Source organism: Microplitis mediator, chromosome 3 (assembly GCF_029852145.1).
Source record: "Microplitis mediator isolate UGA2020A chromosome 3, iyMicMedi2.1, whole genome shotgun sequence".
Classification (NCBI taxonomy): domain Eukaryota; kingdom Metazoa; phylum Arthropoda; class Insecta; order Hymenoptera; family Braconidae; genus Microplitis; species Microplitis mediator.
Window position 1 is genome coordinate 19,810,234 of NC_079971.1, and position 26,053 is coordinate 19,836,286.

General features: G+C 28.2%; 2 protein-coding genes across 5 annotated transcripts; one reads left to right on the forward strand and one right to left on the reverse strand.

The window, feature by feature from the left end:
• Positions 1–633: 633 nt before the first annotated feature.
• Positions 634–8,915, forward strand: LOC130664991 (solute carrier family 35 member F6). The gene is made up of 7 exons (XM_057465224.1): positions 634–879; positions 1,291–1,413; positions 3,453–3,600; positions 5,803–6,150; positions 6,227–6,470; positions 8,222–8,388; positions 8,470–8,915. The coding sequence occupies exons 2-7, from the start codon at positions 1,337–1,339 to the stop codon at positions 8,641–8,643; spliced, it is 1,158 nt and encodes a 385-aa protein (XP_057321207.1). The 5' UTR covers positions 634–879; positions 1,291–1,336; the 3' UTR covers positions 8,644–8,915.
• On the reverse strand, positions 8,910–18,142 carry LOC130664990 (piwi-like protein Siwi). 4 transcript variants are annotated; one of them, XM_057465223.1, is made up of 11 exons: positions 17,993–18,142; positions 16,042–16,208; positions 15,842–15,956; positions 15,544–15,657; positions 15,244–15,467; positions 14,972–15,157; positions 14,723–14,896; positions 14,356–14,638; positions 11,988–12,340; positions 11,487–11,895; positions 8,910–10,091 (listed from the first exon to the last, which is right to left on the reverse strand). In XM_057465223.1, the coding sequence occupies exons 2-11, from the start codon at positions 16,186–16,188 to the stop codon at positions 9,442–9,444; spliced, it is 2,655 nt and encodes an 884-aa protein (XP_057321206.1). In that variant the 5' UTR covers positions 16,189–16,208; positions 17,993–18,142; the 3' UTR covers positions 8,910–9,441. The 4 variants fall into 4 exon arrangements, with proteins under 4 accessions (XP_057321206.1, XP_057321205.1, XP_057321204.1 ...); XM_057465222.1 differs by having other exon boundaries at positions 15,544–15,660; XM_057465221.1 differs by having other exon boundaries at positions 15,842–15,977.
• Positions 18,143–26,053: the final 7,911 nt, after the last annotated feature.

A 26,053-nucleotide genomic window follows, 5' to 3' on the forward strand; every position in this document is an offset into this window, starting at 1 on the left:
CTAACTTTTGTCACCAACTTTCTCAGAAAGTGTCTATTAACTTGGCTAACAGGGAGGATAAAACAGTTTGAAATCGTCATGTTTCATCCCTTGTCACACAATATACTATTTATAGACACATTAAGTTTTCTTTTGTCGGTTGGAAAATATATATTACTATCAACATTATGATCATTGTTTATTTTCAAGTTTTTTAACTTCCCGCTAAGAAAATTTAAAATTTTCAAAAAAAGTCGCAATCGATTGATTTTTTAACACAAAAAAATGTTACTTTATTCGACAGTAACACTTTTTATATGTTACTGTCAAATCAACACACAAAATATATTCAAAATAATGTCGACCATCACAAAAGAATTTTTAAGAATTCCAGTTTTACACACGATATGTGTTGATTTTGACGGATCCTTTTTTACTGTGCGAATGTTTCGAAAATGTTCGATTTTCTTAGCGGGAAGTTACAAGTTTTTTGATTGGTCATTTCATGAAATGACCCATGGGATCATTCCCAATCTATTTTAACAAAAGTTGATAAAGAAATTTTGTTTGCTGCATTTTTATCGACAATTCAATTCTACGTGTCTGACATTTCTTTGCTGATTTGCTCCATTCTCTCTCTTCTCTATGCTCCCACATATTCTTAGTTGTAATTTTATTTATTGCAAATGGAGAGTATATATATGTGTAAAGTAATGACACTATTGCAGTGATTATTCACCGATCAAAGTGCTTTCTCATAATCACTGTCAGCCAATCTGACATATTACCAAAAAATTAATTATAAAAATATAAACAAAATAAAAAATATCTAAAATATATTTGTCAGTGTAAACAAATAACATAAAATTGAAGTATGATTAATTAGTAATATGTCTATAAGTAAGTATTTATTTATAAATAAATATCTAAAAAAAAAAAAAAGTCAACATACATTTTACTTGTAATAACATTTAATATTTCACGTCATTCTTTATCAATAACTTTGACGTTTCACGTGAAATACGACTCAGTTTTTTATGTTATAGATAATGCAGAACAATGGAAATGTATTTAAATATTTCATACTTTTTTTTTTTTATTATGAAATACGAATTTTATTTTATAAATAAATTTTGAAATTTTTTAAATTAATTTTATAACAAAGAATTTATTTGACTTTTTTTTAAAATTTTTTTATGTATATAAAAAAAAATTTTTCGATCGTAAAGCACACTCTGATGCTTCGCATCATGAGTCGTGAAATTTATATACCATATTGTTGATATTAATTATATTATTTATTATTTCCAGTCTAAAATAGAATCCTGTAAAAAAAATAACATAAAAAAATAAGAAAATGGCGTGGACGAATTACCAAAAATTTTTAGCTCTTCTTATGGTCGTGACAGGATCATTTAATACTTTGTCTGTCAAGTAAGTTTTGTTTTTGATAAATTATCACTGAGTGTAAAAAAAATTAGTTCAAAAAATTTTCCTAAAAGTGAACTTAAAAATTGAGGGAATTCTGAACTTTAAGTTGAACATTTTTGTAACTTTGAAATAATTAGAATTCACTGAGAGAAAAAAGTGTATTTTTCCAAGTAAAATTTCTTGATTTAAGAATCATTTTGCTTAAATAATGCCAAGTAAATATTTTCTTAATTTTAGTGAAAATGCATTTTCTGTAGAAATTTATGAGTAGATTCAAACAGTTTTTATAAAGAAAATTTTTTCTTATTTTTAGTATTATGAGTTAAGTAAACATGGTTACTTGAATTTTATTTTTATTTCTCTCAGAGAAGTGTGAAAAATTTTAAACTAGTGTCGATTTTTGAAATTTTTTTGAAATTTTTTAAGCAAAATTGACAGTTTTGTGAGTTTATTAAAAGCTCCAATCACTCATTTTTTAGACTATTTTTGAATGCCAAAAAATGAAAAAATAACTGACCTGCCCAAAACAATGTAATAAAAATAAAAAAAAAATTGATAAGTATTTTTTCAAGTCTCCGGGTCTAAAAAATAACTTGATTTTGGCGTAATTTAAAAAATTGGAAGTAAAGCAAGTGTAGAATGACAAAAGCAAGTCAAGTTTTTTTTTTAATAACGCAAAATCGCATATTAAGATATGAAAATACACTTGCTTTTGATTAAGCTGTCTTACTAAGTACCGATTTACGCCAACTAAGTCTAATTAAAGTCACGTTGTCTTGGATCTGACTTGAACGACTTAAATTTAAGTCAAATTCAAGTCGAGTTTGACTTATTTTACTTAAAAATTTAAGTTAACTAAGTAAAATTAAAGTCACTTTAACTTGAATAACTTAAATTTGAGTCAAATAAGTCAGATCCAAGTCAATGTGACTTAAATGTGACTTGAATTCTTCAGTTAAAAAAGTCATATTGAAGTTAAAAAAATCAGGTGTAGCTAAAATTAAATCAAATAAGTCAAATGCAAATTTTAAAAAATTATAGCAGTCGAAATTAAGTTAAAAGCAAGTCAAAATCAAGTTATTTTTTTGACCTGGGTCATTTTTATTTTTTTTCGCCTCACACCTGAATAATTCTGGTAAGAGTCGTAAATGTTCATAATTCCTAACTAATTTCTTTTTTTTCATGTCCTTCAAACCCAAAAAATTGTCAAATAAAATTATTTTTACTCAAAAACCTTCACCAGTAAAAAATAGTCTTCTTTCTAATTTTTTAAAAGTTCCAAAAATGTTCAATTTAAAGTTTAGAATTATTTCAATTCCGGAAGTTCACTATCATCAAAGTTTTTGTAATTAATTTTTTTTACACAGGATTTTATAATAAAAGAATATGACCTTGAAGTTAGTAGACAATTAACAATTTTCGGATTTTCTTTTTATTAACAAATAAATTACCAAAAAAAAAAAAATCTAAAAATATGCACATGCAGAAAATTAAAAAAACTATAGGTGCATTTTTTCACAATATATATTTTTTTGTAATTTACCGATTTGAAAAAAATCCAAAAATTACTAGACGTCAGCTTACTTCAGTAATGAGTGTAAATGTTGGAGACATTCGACAATTATTATAATTTTGAAATAAATGAAGAAAATGTTAATCGAATAAAAATCCAAAAATTCACATTTGTAGAATTTCAAAATCCGCACATGCATTTTTTCTTAATTTTAATTGCATAGTTCGTTAATTTATAATTCAAAATTTTCTCATATCTGCTACATTTACACTCATACTTCAGATGATAGTTAAGTTAGCAGACATTTAAAATTAAAAAAATTTTTTTCAACAGATAAATAATGAAAAAAAAAATTTTTCTAAAGAATGCACATGTCGGAAATTTCATAAACTACACGTGTAATTTTTTAATATTCATTTTTTTGTTAAAAAAAATCAAAAAATTTTTAAATGTCTGCAAACTTTATTGTCATATACTTCAGTATTATAAAAGTTACACTAAAAAAGTAAAAAAAACTGTATTTTTGTAGATACTCAGACAGATTAATTGTACCTGGTGAAGATGGACAGCCTAGACATTTCAATCATCCATTTATACAGTCAAGTTTTATGTTTTTAGGTGAAATGTCATGTTTATTGATTTTTAAACTCATATATGTTTATTATAATCGTCGCAATGTAAGTTACTTTTATTAATTTTTATTTATTATTTTATTATTCTAGTCACGTTTAAATATTTTAATACAACTTACGATTAATGTAATGTGAGAGCATAATTTTATAGTTTTATCTATAAGAATTTATAAATGACTAAACAAAAGTGATTACTTTATCTTTAATTATCAACTAAACGATGTATCGAATTTACATTTATTTTATATTTTTACATGGAGTAGGAGCTTTTTAATACAAACGAGCGCGCGATATTTTTATTTACTCCACTTATTTAATATTTACAAAAAAATTTTTATTAAATATTTTGATGACACACAAATTGATTCAAAAATTTTTTAAATTCAAATTTTTATTTTTTTTTTTAAGCTGAGAGAAAAAATAATTTTATTAAAAAAATAAAAATAATAAATTCTTGATCCAAAAAATTAGTTTATTGAAACTTTTCAATATTTTGTAGTAATTCTTTGTAAAAAAAATTTTACTCGCTATGAAATAAAATATTTCTGAAAAAAATTAACAAATACCATAAAAATTTCATGGTACTGAAGTTAGCCGACGTTTAATAATTTTTGGATTTTGTAAAAAACGATCAATTAAAAGAAAAAAAATATTTCAAAAAATTGCACTTATAGTCTGTCAAATTTTCTGCATGTGCATATTTTTAGTTTTTTTTTTTTATTCAAATTTAAATGTTGGAAAAAAATCTAAAAATTTTTAATTGTCTACTGACTTCAGAATCATAAAATTTCAAGTGTCTCACAAAAGACTTTTTTATCATTCATGCGATATAAGTGCTATCTTAGCGCACGCTCTTTTATTCGCCAAATAACTGTTTGCCCATTCAACTGTTTCCACGACATTTGAATCAGCAAAAAGCTACTTGGGGAACAAAACAGCGAGCCCTAACATAGTACTCATATGGCATTAATAATAAAAAAAAGTATGTTCAATTTGTGCGGTGTTGCCGATCACCCACACGAGCAAATGAGCGCACTAGTTGTACAATATACTATTTAAGTATTTAAATATTTTATTAGTTTTGATAGAATTTTTCAACTTTTTTTTCAAAATTTTTTTTTTGTTATGTCAGCTTTAAAAAAAAATTTATTTCAAAAATGTTTGTAATTTCTTTAGCTAAGAGAAAAATTTCATTGAAAATTTCCAATGAATTAATTTCAGAGATCAAGAATAAATTTTTTTTATAAGAGAAATTTTTTGTGTATTTTGTTTTTATGAATAATTAATTATTTAAAATTACTGTAATGAGTTTATTATAAATTAAAATTTTTCAATGAATTAATGATTGACATAAATTTTTAAATTCTGACACTGATAAAAAGAAAATCGCATGAAAAAAAATTCTCTGGCTCTAAATTAAATTATTAAAAAAAAATCGGTACAATTAAGTTCTAATTAAAAATTTTCTTCAATGCAAATTACTAATTAATTATTCATTAAACATAAATATAGAATATTAGCGACAAAATATGATACTAAAGTTAGCCAACATCTGATAAATTTGGATTTTTTTCAAATCGGTAAATTACAAAAAAAAAAAAACGTTGTAAAAAAATGCACTCATATTCTTTTAAATTTCCTGCATGTGTTAAATTTAATTTAGTTTAATTGATTTGTTAAAAAAAAATCCAAAAATTTTCAACTGTCCCCTAACGTATGATATTGAAATTAGCCGACGTCTAATAATTTTTGGATTTTTAAAAAAACAATAAATTATTAAAAAAAAATATTTTAAAAAATTGCACTTGTAGTCTTATAAATTTTCTATATGTGCATATTTTTAGTTTTTTTTTTTTTTTTTTTTTTTCAAATTTAATTGTTCAAAATCAAAAAATTTTTAATTGTCTGCCAACTTCAGGATCGTCCCCAACGTCCGGAACATGAAAAAATTTTATGATATTGAAGTTAACCGACGTCTAATAATTTTTGGATTTTCTTTTAGACGGTAAATTTGAAGAAAAAAAAAATTTGGAAAAATTGCACCTTTAGTTTTTAAAATTTTCTACATGCGCATATTTTTAGTTTTCATTTTTTTGTAATTGATTTGTTGAAAAAAAAATCTGAAAATTTTGAATTGTCTGCTAACTTCAAGATCATAAAAATTTTCTATATCTTCAATAAAAATAATTACAAAATCACCTGATATTTAAATATAAAATTATTTTTTTACATAAAATAATTAAATAGGATGGATCAGTGGACAACAATCGTCTGACAAAAGGATCAAGAAATTTTAATCCGTTAATATTTGTAATTCCCGCTTTATGCGACATGATTGCAACATCAATAATGTACGTTGGATTAAATCTGACATACGCAAGTAGTTTTCAAATGCTCCGTGGGTCAGTTATTGTTTTTACTGGTATTTTATCAATGGGATTTTTGGACCGTAAACTCGGATCACGAGAATGGTCAGGAATTGGTATGGTGATATTTGGTTTAACTCTGGTGGGTGTAAGCGATTTAATAGTAACTGAACAAACGATGGATAGAAATTCAATTATCACTGGTGATTTATTGATTATTTCTGCTCAAGTAAGTTATTAATAAATAATTTCCATCAAGGATATGATGAAAAAAATTTAATTATTTACTTTTAAATTATTTATAGGTAATAACAGCTGTACAAATGGTAGTGGAAGAGAAATTTTTATCTGGATTAGACATTCCACCGCTTCAAGCTGTTGGTTGGGAAGGAGTTTTCGGTTTTATAGGAATATTTTTAACTATTATTCCGTTTAATTATATTAAAGCTGATCCTCCATTTGCTGATAATTCTCAGGGTACACTCGAGGCACCTATCGATGCATTTATTCAAATTGGAAACAGCGGCAGACTCTTTATGTCCATCATTGGTAAAAATTTATTTATTATTAATAAGAGTATACAATTTAACACTTCAATACTTCCGTGATTTTTAGTGTCTCGCTCACGCGACAGCGACATCCTATAATTTGAATAGTGTCCTGTGAGCAAAATCCTCATAACGGGAGTGCTGACAGGTTAACTAGTTGACTAACAAGTTAACCAGGTTCAATAGTTAATTTCATTATTTATCAATCAACTACCTACGGTCAATTAAAATCTTATTCTTTTCTGTTAAACGGAACTAAGATACAAGAACTAGTATCCGATTAGGGAACTAGTATTCGAACAAATACCAGAGTGGTCGGGTGCTAGTTCTTTGATCGGGTACTGGGTCTCTTGCTTTACTTACCACCAGAAAATGCAAGCGAATGATATTTCGTTATTCAAATAGAAATATCACTGAAGTTTCATAATTAATTTGAAAACTAAAATATTTTTCTACTACAAAATTGTTCTTATTTTATGTGGCAGTACAATAAATTATATTTAAATGGTTTTATCAACTTAAGGAGATTCTCAGACATTGCCCCCCCCCCCACTTTTTGAAAATATGCAATAACTTTATACTGTCTCAACTGTATTAAAATTTCATTAACGATTAAAAAAAAAAATTAAAACTTCAACTGAAAAAAGGAAAACGTCGTTGCTATTTCGTCGAGACTCAAAATTTTTAAAAAGTTACCTACAGTTCTTATGAATTAAACAAAATTTGTTTAATAAATTTTAGGCTAAAAAATTATAAAATTGACAAAGATTTTACTGAAATTTATTTTCCAAATTTCGTTCAACTCCCAATTAATATCGACTGTAATTTTATTTCTTTTAAATTTATATCTCAGCAAAATTGTCATTTTTTCTACTAATACTTTAATTCTATTTTAATAAATTAATAAAATGTTGATACCTTTGACAGTTGAAAATCATAGAAAATTTTTAAAAAGTAGGGGCACTATCTAAGAATGGCCTTAAAAAATAAAGTAAATATAATTTATACATATTTATTAGCCGTCAATAATTAAATTTATCATTTAGCCAGTTCAGCCGTTGGCTAAATATTAAGATGATTAGCTGAGTAGTCAATTGACCTAGTTATCTTTTTTACCCGCTGTAACAGACTTAATTGCACCACCCTAATTATTGGCAGTGTTACAATTCTACTCACACTTTACTCAGCCTCAACTCTACTCAGTTTTTTTTACTCAGGTTCAACTCTACTCAGTTGTGTCTTTATTCAGCTACAACTCTTCTCACAAAGAATTGCTATTTTATCGATAGGCTAAAATACGTGAGTAGAGTTGTAGCTGAGTAAACACCCAACTGAGTAGAGTTAAACCTGAGTAAAAAAAAAAACGGTGAGTAGAGTTGAGGCTGAATCAAGTTGTGAGTGAGTAGAGCTGTAGCAATTTCCCTTAAGCGGTAACGGTAACCGATTTTAAATTAAATTTAATTCACGGGCAAACACTGGAAACCTAAAGGGTCTTTGGCGTTTTTTGAAACCTTGATAGAAGGCTAGAAATTTCGTATTTTCAAAAATTCCAGTTCGTCTCCAAGAAAAATTGTTTTAAAATTCTCATTTACTCTATGAGTGCAACAAAGACAGTCCCGTTTATTTTTCTGAGTGTGAGAAAGAGGTCCGGTAGCGTATCCCCTTAAGTAGAGATATTGTGAGTGGAATTGTAACGCTGCGTAATTATTAATAATTAATTATTTATCAATCTTATTTTTTTTATTTTAAAAGGTATCATGTTAAGTATTGCATTCTTTAATTTCGCTGGCATCAGCGTCACTAAAGAAATGAGCGCTACGACGCGTATGATACTTGACAGTATCAGAACAATTACCATCTGGATATTTTCAATTATATTTCAATGGCAAGAGCTACATTACGTCTCTACTACGATTCAAGTAAATACCTTACATTTTTTTTTTTCTTTACTTTTAATTAGATATAAAATTTAATTAATCAATAAATATTTAAATCTACAGGTATTTGGTTTCACCATCTTATTAATTGGAACTTCATTTTATAATAATGTATTAATACCGCAATTGTTAAGAAAATGTCAATCGCGACTTGGACGACACCGACCACCGCGTAATGACGAAGTCAGAGTAATTGACGCGGTAGCAGGAGAGCAAGATGCTGAAGAGAATCGATAAAATTAATTATAAGCATGAATTATTTTTTATCATAAAAAATGTATTTTATATAAATTAAAATTTTATATATTTAATTAATAATTTTTATGAATTAAGACTGTAATTGCAAAATCTCTTATTTTTAATTAACTCGTGATTCCATTAAATGAGATTTAATTTTTCCTGTCAGATTATTTTTGACTTTTTTTTCAATTGAAAAATTTTATGCTAATTGATAAAAATGTTATATTTTTTTAGTGAACTGAAATAAAAAATAAAACTCAAAATTTAAACTTAGTATCAATTTATTCAATAATTAAAATTAAGTAAACATTTAATATTTCTTACTGATATTTTACTTTTAAATCAACATATACTTAATTAAGATAATGATATTTTTTTTATCATCATGACTTTTTAAACAATTTCTAGTCATGTTTAAGGCGGTAACATTTTTCTTTTTTTTCTTACGTAGATCAAATGTCTGAATAATTATTTACTAATAAATATTTTAAAATACTGATAACTTACGTAAGTTTATAATAAAAAAATATTTAGTTATAATTTTAATAATCATAATATTTAACTGCCACCTTTCAGTTTTTTTTTTTCTTTAAATTATTAAAAATTCCAGTTAACTAAAGAAATAAAAATGAAGTAATAAAATAAAAATTGTCTTTTTACTGAAAAAATAAAAAAAAAAAAAAAGTATTTCACCGATACATTAATAAAAAATATTTTAAATTCATAAGTAAGAAATTTAATTAAAAAAAAAGTTAAAGCAAATTATTCTTTTGCTTAATAATTTTTTTTTGTTTTTTAAAGGAAATATAAAAGACTTTCCAAGTGACTGCTTGGAGATCGGTGAATACTTTGCGCGACCAAGAACGCTAGTTTGTGGGCATACTGACAGGGTGCCGGCACTCTGACAGTTCCACTCCAGTTGAAATACATGTGAGTCAACTGGAATGTCAATCTCTGGAGACCGGTGACATCAATTCCCGCGTTATCATGAACGACATTGTAAGCAGTGGGTGATACGGATCCTTGTCTTACACATTGCGAGACAATGAAGAAGTCGTATCTCCATGGGTTGGTAATAACATCGTCTACAATACTACCTGGTGGTGGGTTTTCACGGCGATTGTAGAATAATCTGGTGTTGATGCGTTTGGTGACGATGATGAATGACATCTTTACTAATTCAGTACGACCGTAGAGTTTAGCAAGAGCTTCTTGGAGATGGTTTACTTCGTGATCAAGTACGTAAGGAATTTGTCCATCGCCAACACCATCACGGTAAATAACAATACGCGCTGGCAATTGTCCGGAGTTTAATTCCGCATACTTGCGTAGTGCCTTGACCATGTTAAGACTGAATTCATTTGTCAATTCTTCGTTACTACGATGAGCACTGACAGCTGAGAAGTATCTGGTCATTCCACGATCAAGTGAGGCAACCATAGCACCTGAAAATTTACAAAAAAATTATTTAATTAAATTTTTAAGTATTAAATCAATCAATTTTTAATAGATAATTATTTAGATATTTACAGAAGGGAGGGGGGCGGTTCTCAAGGAACTGTTGAGTTTCCGGGAACACAAATACGTAAAATTTTTTTTTTTTTTTTTTTTGATATGCAAAGTGAGTAGAAAATTTCTCGGCTATTAAAAAAAAAAATTTAATTTTTCGCGAGCAAAATGGATCAAATTTTTTTTGTAATTTACTTAAAGAAAATTATATTTCACGTAATGATTGGATGCAAATAGAGAAAAAAAAAATTTCAGGGTTTTGATTGTAAAATTAAAATAATTAACATTTTGTAACACTTTCGATTTTTGAAAAAGTTTACTATTTACTTTAAATTATCAATTTTTTTTTTTGTTCATCACTAATTGTTTGGAAGGGCATTTTCCGACAGAGCCCCCCCCCCACTTTTATAAATAACCATTGACCTTGAACTGTCATAACAGTATCAAAATTTCATCAATAAAATTTAAAAAAATTGAAGCATTAATTGAAAAAATGACAACGCAGTTACAATTTCGCCGAAATATAGATTTTAAAAAAGTCAATAAGGAGTTAAAAGAAATTTATTAAAATAAATTTCAGCCTAAAAAATTTGCCATTTCAAATTATAATATTGACATAAAAATTTTACTGAAATTTATTTTCTAAATTTTTTTTAACTTCTAATTGATATCAACTGTAGATTATTTTTTCTTAAATCTGTCTCGGCGAAATTGTAAGTGCGTTGCCTTTCTTTTAATTAATGCTTAAACCTTTTTTTAATCAATTATAAAAACTTTAATAGTCATTAAAATTGAAAGTCATTTAATATTTTTAAAAAGTGGGGGGGGGGCACTATTTGAGAATGGCTCTAACTTTAATGCAAAAGATTTAAGTTAGATATTTAAAACAAAAAAAAAAAACAATTATATGTTGCCTAAAGTAGCAAATAAAAAAATTATCAGTTAATTAAATTTCAAATTACGTTTTAGTTTTAAATTAATTGTAAGTTAAATTAAAAGTAAATAATAAAAATACTTAAAATATGTAAATAATTGAAAGTTCATTATAAAAAATGTAAATGTTTCCAAGTTAATTATTAAAATACATCTGACGTAATTCAAAATTGAGTTTTTTAATCTCAAGTTGATAAGAAAAGAAATGAAATCAATTTCATACTATTTTTTTTCAATAAAAAAATTCTTCTAAAACGGCGACAAAAAAAATTAAAAATAATGTTCAATTATATTTTCAGAAATAATTTTGGAATGTTTAGAAAAAAAAAATTTTGGGGATATTTAGTTTTGCTCCTCTCTCCTGTAAATATGTATAATAAAAAAGTAAATCAATTTACCAAAATCAGTTCCACGGTGATTAGGATCATGACAAACATCAAATCCAACGACCATCAATCCAGCCATTCCAAAGTCCATACTCCAGGGAGCGCCACCAATTTTACAGTTCATTTGAATAGCGACTTTGGTAGCAATTGACATGGCTCCTTTGGAAGCCAAATTTTTGGCAAGAATAACTTGACTTGGAACGGGACGATCAACACAACACTTCTTCTTAATAGCTGAGTAAACATCAGCTTTTGATCTGAATGCAATACAGCAGACAAGTTGAGGTGTACTGCGACTCATAACGCGTTCCAATTCTTCAGCATATGATTGAGCTGAGTCGTTACGAATTTCACGGACGGTTGGCTGACTTACTACAAAGGACATTCCTTGTCCAACTCTAACGATGTTACCAACGAATTGCTGGAATTAAAAAAAATTTAATTTAATTGAAGAAATGAAAAATTTAGTCAATTGCTTAATTAATTTTATATGAACAATTAAAGTCAACTTACTTGAGCGTCACGACGTAAACGCTCTGGAAGAATGAGGACCCAGTCGTGCAATTTAGTGCAGACAATCAGTCGAGCAGAACGGAAATGTGAAGTCCAGTCAGCTCTTTGAGTGGCTGATTGTTTCATGTTGCCAAAAATAATATTTTCTGGCGGAAGTATACGAGCTGGGATTTCAACCAAGTTGGTGTCCAATCGTAAATTCCACTTGCGGTACTCTTCGACAACTTCAGGTGTAGTCTGCAGACGTCTATTGAAATTCAATAATTTTTCAATACGTCTTTCAGGATTGAGACGGGTGTGTACTGCCAATGCTGCCATTAATTTGTAATCCGATCTCATTGCGTCGGTCAATCCTGAAAATTAATTTTAAAATTAGTTGATTGATTGAGCTATTAATTTATTTTGTCTATCAATTTTTTTTTTTACAAAGTAGCCCCAAAGAAATGATTTAAAAATTTCCTCTTTCCTGGTTTTCCAGTAAAATTTTTTTACATTTTTCCCTGATTCAAAAATTTTACTCGTACAGGGTGACCACAAAGAAATGATTTCAAAATTTCCTGATATTTCCCGGTTTTCCAGTAAAGTATTTCACATTTTTCCCTGATTTAGAAATTTTATTCGTATCATTTAAATATTTAAAGTTTTTATTATATTTTTATTTTTAATAATCAAATTTGATAATTAAATCATGCGAGAAACCATAAAAATGGCAATATAATAAATTAATATTGGCTACTTTTGATTATTTCATGTTAAAAATGTTTAAGTTAAAATATTTAATAAGAAATTTTATGATTTAAATGAATTTAAAATACACTAATTAATTTTTTAGTAATTTTCAAGTTTGTAACTCGAAGGAAAATGGTCGTACAATAAAAACCAAAAGTCGAACTGTAGCTCCAAGTGTCTAGTTTTCTGATCTGAGTCTTAAAATTTTTTTATTATGCACGGTTCCGAGGCAATCAAAAATTAATAATAATTATCGGAAAAATTTATTGAAGCTCGAAGACCGTTTTTAAAATAAGCAAAAATTTGATAAATTTCTTTTTCGATAATTTTCTTATGATTACTCCGGGACCGCACATAATAAAAAAATTTGAAGACCAAATCAGAAAACTAGACACTCGAATCTACAATTTGCCTTTTTTGTTTTTGTCGTATGACCATTTTCCTTAGAGTTACAATCTGTTGAAAATCATTTCAAATTTGAAATTTTTTAAATTTCCCTTAATTTTTATAACTAGTGTATAATTTAAAATTTTTTAAACTTTTAACGGTTACAATTCAATTCCCGGATACTTTTTGAAATTCCCTGGCATTTCCATATTTCCCGGTTGCATTAAATTCCCTGATAATTCCCGATATTCCCGGTTCGTGGCCACCCTGTATGTCTTCATTGTCAATAATCAAATTTTATGATTAAATCATGTGAGGAACCAAAAAAAAGTCAATAAAATAAAATAATATGCCCTACTTTTAATTATTAGATGTTAAAAGTGTGTAAGTTAAAATATTTAATAAGAATTTTCATCATCAAAATAGATTCAAAATACACTAGTCGCAAAAATTAAGGGATATTAAAAAAATTTCAAATTTTTGAGTGATTTTGGACTGGTAACTCGAAGGAAAATGGCCGTACAACAAAAACAAAAAAGACAAATTGAAGATTCAAGTGTCTAGTGTTTTGATCTGGTCTTGAAATTTTTTTATGCACGGTTCCGGGGTAATCAAAAATCAATTACAATTATCGGAAAAAATTTATTGAAGCCTGTAGACCGTTTCTGAGACGAAGAAAAATTGAAAAATTTTTTTTTTTAACCGTTTTCTTAGGTTTACTTCGGGACGTGCAGAATAAAAAAATTTCGAAACCAGATTAGAAAGCTAGACACTTAAAATTACAATTTGTCTTTTGTGAACGACCATTTACCTCCGGCTTACAGCCTGAAAATCACTTAAAACTTTACAATTTTTTAAGTATCTCTCAATTGTTATGTACCTGAAAATCGAAACGTTTTTCGCGCAATAAAAATGAAAAAAATTTATGTAATTCGACTGCTTTGAGCGACTTAAGGGGTAGTCCAGAGGTTGGAGGTGGCCAAAATTTTTCGGCTGACATACCAGCATTTGTGAGCAAAACATTTAAAAAATCCCGCTATCCATTAGACTTTTTACTTTTCAATTTTTTTTTTTTTCGTAGCGCGCAAAACGTTCTGATTATCAGGAACATGAATTTTGATTACTAGTGTACCATTAAAAAATTTTGAAAATTTCTAACTGTCACTATCAAATTCCCGGATACTTAAAAATTTCCTGATAATTCTCAATTTGTGGCCACCCTGTTTTAGATAAATAAATAAAAAAAAATTACCTGTTGCCCGACAGAGTTCGGGAACTAAATAAATTATCTCATCTTGTCCAGCACGACGATCTCGCTGAGTTGAACGAGCGACGAGAAGCGGTTGTGATTCAGATCTAATGCGAATATTATACTTTTGGTAGTAATAATCAAGATATGGAGTCGGAACATTGTCTTTTCCCTTGTTGAATGTTGACTTTGGTGTTTTAGTAAAATCGATATCATCAAGTCTGTAAGTGTTGTTGTTGTAATCAGTCAAAACAGTCAGACCAATGATTTCAGCTTTGCAAGTTCCCTGTACATAAAAAAAATTAAATTAAATAAAATGAAATTTTAAAAAAAATTACAAAACGTAAATAATTTTTTGAATGAAATTTACTTGAACGTCACCGCCGCGAGAATTATTACGAATTCTGTTCATTATATCAAGTATCGTCTCTTGACGCATCACTTTATGGGTGATCTCACATCCCATCAATACGTCGCGTTCGTGTTGACGAATAGACGTTTGATATCCAGGCCACAATTGGAATCTGTACTCGGGAATTTCCACCTTAAAAAAAAAATTTTTAAATAAAAAAATTCATTGTCGAATTGTTGAAATTTTTTTTTAAAATATAAAACTTACTCTTGCGTTGGCATCAAAGTAATTACGCCCGACTAATTGAAGACGGAGATATTCCAACCCTTTGCGAGAAATGAGGTTGAAAAATTGAGGGTAATGAGGGTCACCTTTGGCTATTTCTCCGACTAAACGAATACTTATTTTTATTTTGGTATTATCGCCTACTCGTTCTGAGAATAATTCCATAGCCTGAATCAAAAAAGTAAATTATTAATCAATGTTTAAAAATTTATCAAACATATTACGTTATAATTAATAAACAATTAAAATCTTACATCTGTTTTAGTCACTCCATGATAGCGTGAGACAGTGTACAAAAGAGTGCCATCAAATACATAAACTCCTAATTGTTCTCTATGAAGACGTACAAGTCCTTTACGAACCATAGTTCTGTCTTCTTCAGGTGCAAAGTCGACTCTGTACAGCAACAAACACCAATCGGGAGCGCTCAAAATTTTGAAGAAATTAGCCTGCAATTTGGCTGGATTACCTCCGGTTCCTGAAGAAAAAAAAAGTCAATTGATGTCAATAAAAATAGTAATTGGTCTGAATTTTTTTAAAAAATAAATTCTCACCTTTCTTCGATAATTTCACGTGTGATGGACGTGAATTTAAAATGTCTGGATTAATGATTCTGCGGCCTCGCATGGCTCCACGTCCGGCATTAGCTGATGCGGCATCACCACCACCTCCTAGACAAAGTTTTTATTACACATTTTCTATACATTTACTTGATTAATGAAAAAAAAATAAAAAAAAAGATGAATGTTTTCGAGATAGAGTTGTTACCATACATTAACCATTACATGCTTAATAAACCTGTTGAAGAAAATAGAAAAAAGATGGAATGATATAAAAAAATATTTTACACACCGACTGGAACAATATCAGATGGCGGAGGAGCTGGACGATCAACTCCTGGTGGACGCTGGTCTCCAGCGGGAGCGCTTGTTGGTGCGGGCGCACGGACGGAACGTCCTACCCCGCTCTGTGAACGGAAATATTTCGTCTTTCTCCTCTAAATTATAAGATCTATCCACTTAAATTATTTATAAATTTATTAATTAATTTACCGGTGGGGGTCCATACTGTTTCGAAGGATCGTGAGCTTGCGATGGTCCGGGACGACGGGCCCATGCTCCTTGAGGTTGCTGCTGGGGAGTGCTGCTGCTAGTCGCTCTGCCTCGGCTTCTTCCAGCCGGTCTTCCACTACCGTCCATTGTTTAGCTGATTCGAAAATCTGAAATTTAAAAAAAATTATACCGGAATTAGTCGGTCTAATTATTTTTGAAATTTTTTACAAATAATAAATTTATAAAAAAAATTATTTTAGAAAATTGCACTTGTTTTTTTTTTATTTTCTACATGTGCAGATTTTTTTTTTTTTTCTTTCAATTGATTTGTTGAGAAAAAAAAATCAATTTTTAAAATGATACTGAAATTCGCCGGACTAATAATTTTTTGATTTTTTTTTTACAAACGATAAATTTATTTTTAAAAAATATTTTAAAAAATTGCACTTGTTTTTTTTTTCATTTTCTACTTGTGTGTTTTTTTTTTTAATCGATTTATTGAGGATAAAAAAAATCAATTCATTGAATGAAACTGAAGTAACCGGTCTAATAATTTGTGAATTTTTTAAAAAATGATAAATTAAAAAAAAAAATATTCAAAAAATTGTCCCTATAGCAATTAGATTTTCTACAAGTGTATATTTTTAGTTTTTTTTTTTCTTTCAATTGATTTGTTGAGAAAAAAAATCGATTTTTAAAATGATACTGAAATTAGCCGGTCTAATAATTTTTTAATTTTTTTACAAACAATAAATTTAATAAAAAAAAAAAATATTTTAGAAAATTGCACTTGTAGTTTATTTTATTTTCTACGTGTGCATTTTTTTAATTTTTTAAATTAAATAGTCGAAAAAAAAAAATTTGAAAATTATTAATCATCTGATAACTTCAGGATAATTATATAAATTACATTTTTTTTCTGATATATATATATATATATATATATATATATATATATATATATATATATATATATTTTTTTTTTACTTTGATGTGAGCAAAAGAAATAAAAAAAATCAGTTTATTTTTACGATCGAATTCTTAGTATTGAATGTTTTCTACAAACATTATCTAGATGAAATAAAAACCTAAACAAAAAAAAAATGTATATATATATATATATATATATATATATATATATATATATATATATATATATATATGTATATATATATATATATATATATATATATATATATTTATAATATCGACTTGGAATAAATATCTGTATCTAGTTTATACTAAATATGAAAGACAAGTCTAAACACGTTCTGTTTGTTTAGTTTACTAGAGACCGAGATGAACGATTTCAATGCTTGAGACAAAAACACGACGCAAATTAATATTTTTTTCTAAATATTATTTTCTTTTTAAGCCAAATGACCGACGCCATTTTGTGAACCGACAAAATGTAATACTGATGATTCTAAGAAATTCGTATCTCTTAATCTCGTACCTAGATACTAATGAGACAAAGAACTCGACTCTCAGTAATTTAGCAAGAAAAAAAACACGTGCACAAAATTATTTTAATATTATTATAATTATTTAATAAATAAATAAATAATTAAATCAATTGTTAATAAAAAACAAAAAAAATTGAATAAATTTTTTCCAAGAAACAACGATCGCTTCACACAAGTTTTAACCTGCACTAATTTTACAACTCGAGACAAAAGAAACCGCATAAAAAAACCAAATTATTAATTTTTTACAATTAATTATAATATTAAATTATTAATCAAGTTTTAAATACAATAATTATTATTAATTAACGCGTTTTTTATGTTTTAACTGTAGAAAATATTTTCGCGAAGACACGCGACCGATAAAACAAAAACGCGGCGGCTTTTTAAAATAAAAAAATAATTTAAACAAAAACTTGAATAATAAATTTATTGAACTTCGCGGTTAATTAATAAAAATCACAATTATTTAAATAATTAATTACCTAGTAATTTCTGCAACAATTAAGTACCAATTTAAATTTTTAAATTGACGAAATTATAAGAGACGCTACGCACGTCCGACTTCTACTACTGCTCACGCGGTTGTGGTCGCGATCTTGTTCTCGACAACCGGCTACCGGCTTCGTGCCTCGTGCTGCGCAACGGAACAATAGAAAATCTGCGTTCGGGTATCATCGGGTAAGCTCGCCGGTGAAACTTACAAGTCAGAACTTCAGTAATTCACCGATTGGTCTAAATTTTTAAATCAAAGGGGAGAAGGTGTTGCGGACATGCGCTAATAATAATAATCATCAGACGCGACCATCCTGAATCGCTGTCTAAAGATGAAGTCACCACCGAACAGAAGATATTGTATGTATATATTAATATATATATAGATATACAATTCAATATATTATATTTGTTTTTTTGTCTGTCATTGCATTCTATTGTATATTTTTTAAATTTCTTTCTCTCTCACAATAAAGTCAGACAAAGGACGAGATAAAAAGATCATTTATTTAAAAATTTTATTATTTTAAATGAGTGTGATTGTAATTGACAAGTGGTTATTTTTTAAATTTTTGAATAAATAAATAAACTGTAAGTAGAATAAAAAATACAAAATGTGTATTTAGATCAATGAGAAATCTGTACGCGCAATTTTTTAAATTTGATTATTTTAATTAATTTATTTATTTAAAATTCATAAAATGTCTCGTCTGCTGCATTCGCACTCGTAATTTTAAATATATGGTTTATGACATTTATTTTTTAATTAAAAAATATAATAAAAGGAGATGAGTGTGAATGTAGCAGACGTGAGACAATTTATAAATTTTAAATAATTAAAAAAACAAATTTAAAAAATTGCGCGTACTGATTTTTCATTGATGTAAAATTAGTGTGAATGTAGCTGGCAATTTTTTAAATTTTTGAATTAATGAATAAAATATAAGTAGTGAAAATTAAAAAATGCGTATTTAGATCAATTAAAAATAAGTACGCGCAGTTTTTTCAATTTTAGTAATTTATTTATTTAAAATTTATAAATTTTCTCATGTCTGCGATTTTCACACTCGTGATCTAAATGATTCTGAAGTTAGAAGACAATAAAAGATTTATGATCCTGAATTTAACAGACAATTAGAAATTTTTTGATTTTATTTTAAACTGGTTAATTACAAAAATTAAAAAAACTAAAAATATGCACTTGTAGGAAATCCAAAAAACTATAAGTGCAATTTCTTAAAATATTTTTTTTTTTATAATTTATGATTTTGAAAAATTCCAAAAATTATTAAATGTCGGTTAACTTCAGAATCATAAAAATTTTCGGATTTTTTTCAACAAATCAATTACAAGAAAAAAAAAAACACTAAAAATATGCACATGAAGAAAATAAAAAAAACTACAGCTGCAATTTTTTCAAATATTTTTTTTTACAATTGATTTACTTGAAAAAAAAATTCAAAAATTATTAGTCGGTTAACTTCAGTATCATGATCTAAATACGCATTTTAAAATTTCCACTCATCTACATACATTTTATTTATTTATTTCAAAATTTAAAAATTGCCAACTGTCAGTTACATTCACACTCATATAATTAAATTAAATAACTTAATTTTTTTTGTCGAAGAAAATTTTAAATAAGGAGAAAAATTTAACGTATTTTACTCTCTTACTCTGTACGTCACACCTTGAACATAACAGAAAATAAAATAAAAAAAAAATAATGAATGGATTCTTGCTATGCAAACAAGTGCTATTAGCTACAGTACAGTTTTATATATCTATATATATTTTTAGTATTGTTTGTACTGTTCCACTTGCCATTATTTCCCCTTTTTGTTGTAATTTTCACTCAGACTGATTTTTTACTGCATATTAATATATTATTATTTACGTAGACATGCAAAATAAATATATATTTTTTTATGGTATTTATCATATATGATACCTTGGAAAAAAATTACTATAATTTTTTGGTATAGAGTAATTTGAGTTTGAAAAAATCTAAATAAATTGAAAAGAGAGTCTAAATAAATTAAATCGATCACATTAATGTCATTTAATTATAAAGTATATAAATGTTTTATTATTTTTCTCTCGTCTCTCTTTCTTTCTCTCTCTCTTCAAGTATCTGGTTTCAGTTTATCTATAAGGAGAAAAAAAAATATTCATTTTATTTTTTATTTTTTTATTACTTTTTATTTCAATTTATTTTTATATGCAAAAAGTCAATCATAGAAAAAAATCTTGAATTATAAATTCTGTTTATAAATTACAGTAAAAATTGAATTCAATAATTATATTTCTTTTGAATTTAAATATATATAGAATTTTTTTTAAATTTCTAGTATACAGTAAAGTACAAAGTAACGACTATTTTATGGGGTAAAAGTTTTGAATCTTTTATTTTATGGGCCTTTTCCAGTTGTGACCTTGGGTTTCGAATATTGTTTCATACCCTCACTTGAGACCTAAGTCACTGTGTAGTCTTACTTTAAGTTATTTACAATGGAGATAAATATAAACCGGAATAATCATATTTTAAAATATGACCACTTTTCATTTTCTTTATATCTTAAAACTTTGGGCTAAGGGTATTCTCATGCGGTGTCCCTCCACTTTTTAAAAACTTTCAAAGACTTTCAACTGTCATATGCGCATCTAAATTTTATTAATTAATTAAAAAAAAAATTAAAACCTCAATTGAAAAAAGTACAACGCAGTAGGAATTGCGCCAACATATAGAATTTTTTAAAAATTACTTACCGTTCTTATCATTGAAGAGTTAAACAAAATTTGGTCAATAAATTTTGGCCCACAAAATTCGAAAATTCGAATTACAAAATTGTTATGAAGATTTTACTGAATTTTATTTTCCAAATTTCGTTTAACTCCCAATTGATATCAATTGTAAGTAATTTTTTTTAAAATCTACCCAGAGAGGAAAGTACGACGGGCCCAGGCTTGGCGCAGGTTTGACCCAAGTATGTAAAACCTTGGCCCAAGCTTGTAAGCCAGCCTTGGCCCAGCCTTGGTAGGACTCTGGAATGATAACGTTGGGCCCTGACTTTTTTGCCAGACTTTGCCCATGCCTTGAGGATACGAATAAATTTAATTAAAAAACAATTTTATTATTAATAACCTTGTAGAATTTATGATCATTAACGTTTAAACTATCTAAAGGAGGTAAATGATGTGAAAAGAACTCGGTGAAAATTCTGCTGGGCTCCGGGCGCGAACTGCCGTTCTTCTGATTGCTGGGTCCAAACGATAGCTACTGGACGAACCTACTAATGTTGAACTGATACATTTATATGATCTATTATTAAACCATAGGTATAGCCAAACTTGGGTAATTCTACCTTGGCCCAAGTCCGGGTTGCCATTGAACGGCCAAGGCAGGGGCACCCAATCTTGACCCAAGCCCGGGTAATCATTGTGACGGCCAGGACTGAGTACCCAATCTAGAGCCAAGAATGGGCCAATATAGATGTGTCAAAGCTAGGTTCCCCAGTGCTGGGCCAAGTAGGGCCCTGTCGTTCAACTCTGGCGGCTCCTGCATGGGTATACCTCGGCGAAATTACTACCACGTTGTCCTTTTTTAAATTGAGGTTTTAATTTCTGTTCAATCACTTGATTAAATTTTGATATACTTATGACGATATTGAAAATCATCAATAATTTTTAAAAAGTAGGGGGCATTGTCTGAGAATTAAGTAAAGGAGCTAAGATGTATATTAGGGTGGTCGTTAAAGTTAAATTTTCTCAGGCGACCCATAAAAAGCTTTTTTTTAGTGAAAAAATGCGTAGGGAATTTGGTTTTTTCTTTTTAAGTAAAAAGAACACGTGCCGCAGGACAATCAAAGTTCATTTTTCGATACAATCGCGGTTTTTTTTCAAATATCTCATGAAATATGCAGATTAAAGGAAAAAATCATGGGAACTATTTTGTAGGAAATTAAATTCTTAACAAAAAAGGTCATATTCATTTTTTTTATAAAATGTGTATTTATGAAGATATTTTGAAAACTTTTTTTAGATCTGATGAATTGAGCGTTTTAAGGATTACAAATTTTGAAAATGACATTTTTCTAAGTATATAGAAACTACAACAAGCATTAAGGATTAATATGTTACGAGTAACGAAGTTGTCTATATTTACTCTCTTAAAATGAATCAGTGAAAAGTGCTGCAAATCAGTGAATATTCACTGCATAAACAGTGGTATACTTGGGGCTGTTTATGCAGTGAATATTCACTGATTTGCAGCACTTTTCACTGATTCATTTTAAGAGAGTAAAAAAAAACGTTATTTTTAACATTAGTAATCCTTAAAATGCTCAATTGATAAGATCCAAAAAAGTTTTTTAAAAATATCTTCATAAATACACATTTTACAAAAAAAATCAACATGACCTTTTTTGTCAAGAATTTAATTTGCTACAAAATTATTCCTATGATTTTTTCCTATAATTTGCATATTTCATGAGATATTTAAAAAAAACCGCGATTGTATCGAAAAATGAACTTTGATCGTCCTGAGGCACGTGTTCTTTTTACTGAAAAATAAAAAACCAAATTCCCCACGTATTTTTTTCACTAAAAAGAAGCTTTTTCTGGGGCTCCTGAGAAAATTTAATTTTTAACGACCACCCTAATATATATAAAATCTGTTGATTTTTAAATTTTCATATATGCAGGTAATTACTATAGTAATTACTTTCTTTCTATGCAAAATATTGTTGGATCACGGATATCTTTAAGGTTTTAGTCAGTTACATATTTTTGTTTTTTTTAAGTAAAATATTTTTGATCCATTTATTTATTATTGAATCTATTATTTAGTTTATTAAAAAGAAAAATTCAAAGCAGAAAATATATGACAGAATATTAATTTTAAAAAATAATTGCTGGGTTTGATAAAGAAGTTAAAGTGAGAATAATAAATTAAACATTGGAAAAAAACTTATATGAATAAAATATACAAAAATAAAAAACCATACTTTTTACTATAAATAAATTACCATGGCATAAAAAACTTCAAACTGAGTTTTCACAAAGTAGACAAGTAGATTTAAATTTTTAATAATCAGCTTATTTTGAACCTGCAGTAAAAAAAAAAAACACAACTTTTAATTTTATCAAAAAATTTCTTGCAAATATATTTAAAAAATTTTAAACTTTAAGGTTCTTTGAATATAAATTATTGAATAAATATTTTTGATTTTTAAAAATTTTTCTCTTCGTTAATTAAAATTTTTTTCTAATTTATTTTCAAAATTATTGAATGAAACTTTAGTATACTAATCCCTTTCTAGAAAAGGTAAAATCTTTCGAATGTACTAAAATTTAAGATAACAAATATTGTTACTGCTAATCTTTTCTATGATATCTGTACTTTAAAAACATCTGGTAAACATATGTTTATTTATTTGAGTTCATACAATTGCATGCAATAAAATTTTTCTTACCTTTTTTTTTATTCATGTACTAAGCTGGGACTTAAATTGTAATACTTTGGTTGTTAAAATTTTAAACTTAGAAAATAAGTTTATTACTTTAAGCTTTTTTTTATCGTTTTTTGAACGCTTGAAATAATTTCCATTGTGATTTTAGTAAGTAAAAAAAAGAAGAGTGGGTATAAGTAAATTTGGTCTAAAAAAAATTCCGTCTTTTTTTAGTTCTACTCATTTTTTACCCCTCAAATAAGACTTCGGTGTCTATGTGATTCAGCCATAAAAAATAAAAAAATTTTATTGTGGGGCAAAATGAGCCACTCTTCAAGCTTCAAGAGTTAACAAAATTTAAGAATATTAATATTTAACAAGTTCAGTAAATAGTGATTGAAATGAAGTCTCAATTTAACTGTTATCTTGAAAATTCTTTCTTGCTGAAAAAGATGTGAATTGAAAAACAATTGACCCAAACTTGTGCATAACTTGAGAAAAATTTTAATTAAATTACAGTTGACTACTCGTTGTAAGCCTCTTCCTCGCGATCAGGAGTTACTGAGTCCAAATATCGTCCCCCACTTAACCACTCTAAGGAGTTTCGTATCAGAGAACCCGTTATAAGCCTCCGTTAAAATTATCAAAATTATAAACTAACAATAAGAAAAAATAGACAAATTAATGATGAAAATTTACTATCTATATTTCAAGGAGAATAATTTAAGCATTATTAAGTAAAATATAATTTATTGTTTATAATTATAATCATGATTTAAATTTAAAGCTTCTGTTACGATTGAAAAGTTTTATTGAGCATTATGTTTATCAATAAAATTATTATTTTTATTATTACTGTAATCAATACCGTTATCATTATAATTTTTTGCATTATAATTATTATTTATGTGAAAATATAAGTATTTATTTTAGTGCTGTAAGCACCAGAAAAATCGGGATAGTCGCGTATGTAACAAAACATAAATATGACGTTTAAAATTATATAAAATAAAATAGGCTCATAATGGATAGTCGAGAACAAAACTACCCATACAGGAGCTGCCAGAGTTGAACAACGGGCCCCTACTTGGCCCAGCACTGGGGAACCTAGCTTTGGCACACCTATATTGGCCCAGGCTTGGGCCAGGACTGGGTAACCTAGCCTTGGCCGTCCAATGGCAACCCAGACTTGGGCCAAGACTGGGTAACCTAGCCTTGGCCGTTACAATGATTACCCGGGCTTGGGCCAAGACTGGGTAACCTAGCCTTGGCCGTCCAATGGCAACCCAGACTTGGGCCAAGACTGGGTAACCTAGCCTTGGCCATCCAATGGCAAGCCAGGCTTGGGCCAAGACTGGGTAACCTAGTCTTGGCCGTCCAATGGCAACCCAGACTTACGCCAAGACTGGGTAACCTAGCCTTGGCCATCCAATGGTAAGCCAGGCTTGGGCCAGGACTGGGTAACCTAGCCTTGGCCGTTACAATGATTACCCGGGCTTGGGCCAAGGTAGGATTACCCAAGTTTGGATATACCCATGGTTTATACAAGTAGATCATATAAATGTACCAGTTCAACGTTAGTAGGTTCGTCCAGTAGCTACCGTTCGGACCCAGTAATCAGAAGGACGGCAGTTCGCGCCCAGAGTCCAGCAGAATTTCCACCGAGTTTTTTTCACATCATTTACCTCCCTCAAATAATTAAAACGTTAATGATCATGAATTCTACGAGGTTAATAATAATAAATTTTTTTTAATTAAATTTATTCGTTTCCTGGAAGCCTGGGCCAGGTCTGGCAACCAAGCATGGGCCAGGTCTGGCAACCAGGCTTGGCCCGAGATTATCACTCCAGGCTTCTACCAAAGCTGGGCCAAGACTGGCTTACAAGCCTGGCCCAAGGTTCTACAAAGTTGGGTCAAGTCTGGGCCAAGCTTGGGCCCGTGGTACTTTCCTCTCTGGGTAAGCGCAGGGTAGTGGGAAGACTGAAATTCCCAGAAAAATTTTCCCTACATCCCCTAGACTAAATTTATGACGGGTATCATCGCTATTTTTTAATTTTAATTCATAATTTGATGTTTTACGTCAGAATTGCTAAAACATTGGAGTAAAAAAAATTCATTTCCACTTATTCTTATGTAAAATTAAATTTCCTACAAAAAAGGTCTGATGGAAAATTTTCGTCAGACAAGCCGTTTTCGATTAATTAAGCTTAATAAATTGATATATTTTTTCGATTTAACATTTTTACTTTTGAATTTTGTAACTGTCGAATCAATAAATATCTAATAAAAACCATGCCAGATTTTCGAAGGAAATTTAATGCTCTACAAAAAAGGTCTCTTAACATTTTTTGCTAAATTCACTCCTTCGAAAGTTATTCAAGGTTGAATTTGAGTCAAAACGATTTCAATAACGTGAATAACTTTCGAAGGAGTAAATTTAGCAAAAAATGTTAAGAGACCTTTTTTGTAGAGCATTAAATTTCCTTCGAAAATCTGGCATGGTCTTTATTAGATATTTATTGATTCGACAGTTACAAAATTCAAAAGTAAAAATGTTAAATCGAAAAAATATATCAATTTTTTAAGCTTAATTAATCGGAA

Bases quoted from the DNA above. Each gene is read 5' to 3' on its own strand.
- LOC130664991 (XM_057465224.1), top strand. From the start codon at position 1,337: ATGGCGTGGACGAATTACCAAAAATTTTTAGCTCTTCTTATGGTCGTG. The intron at 1,414-3,452 runs GTAAGTTTTGTT...GTATTTTTGTAG, and splicing joins TTTAATACTTTGTCTGTCAA to ATACTCAGACAGATTAATTG. The intron at 3,601-5,802 runs GTAAGTTACTTT...ATAATTAAATAG, and splicing joins TTTATTATAATCGTCGCAAT to GATGGATCAGTGGACAACAA.
- LOC130664990 (XM_057465220.1), bottom strand. From the start codon at position 16,188: ATGGACGGTAGTGGAAGACCGGCTGGAAGAAGCCGAGGCAGAGCGACT. The intron at 15,158-15,243 runs GTAAGATTTTAA...TTTTTGATTCAG, and splicing joins ATGGAGTGACTAAAACAGAT to GCTATGGAATTATTCTCAGA. The intron at 14,639-14,722 runs GTAAATTTCATT...TTTTATGTACAG, and splicing joins CTCGCGGCGGTGACGTTCAA to GGAACTTGCAAAGCTGAAAT.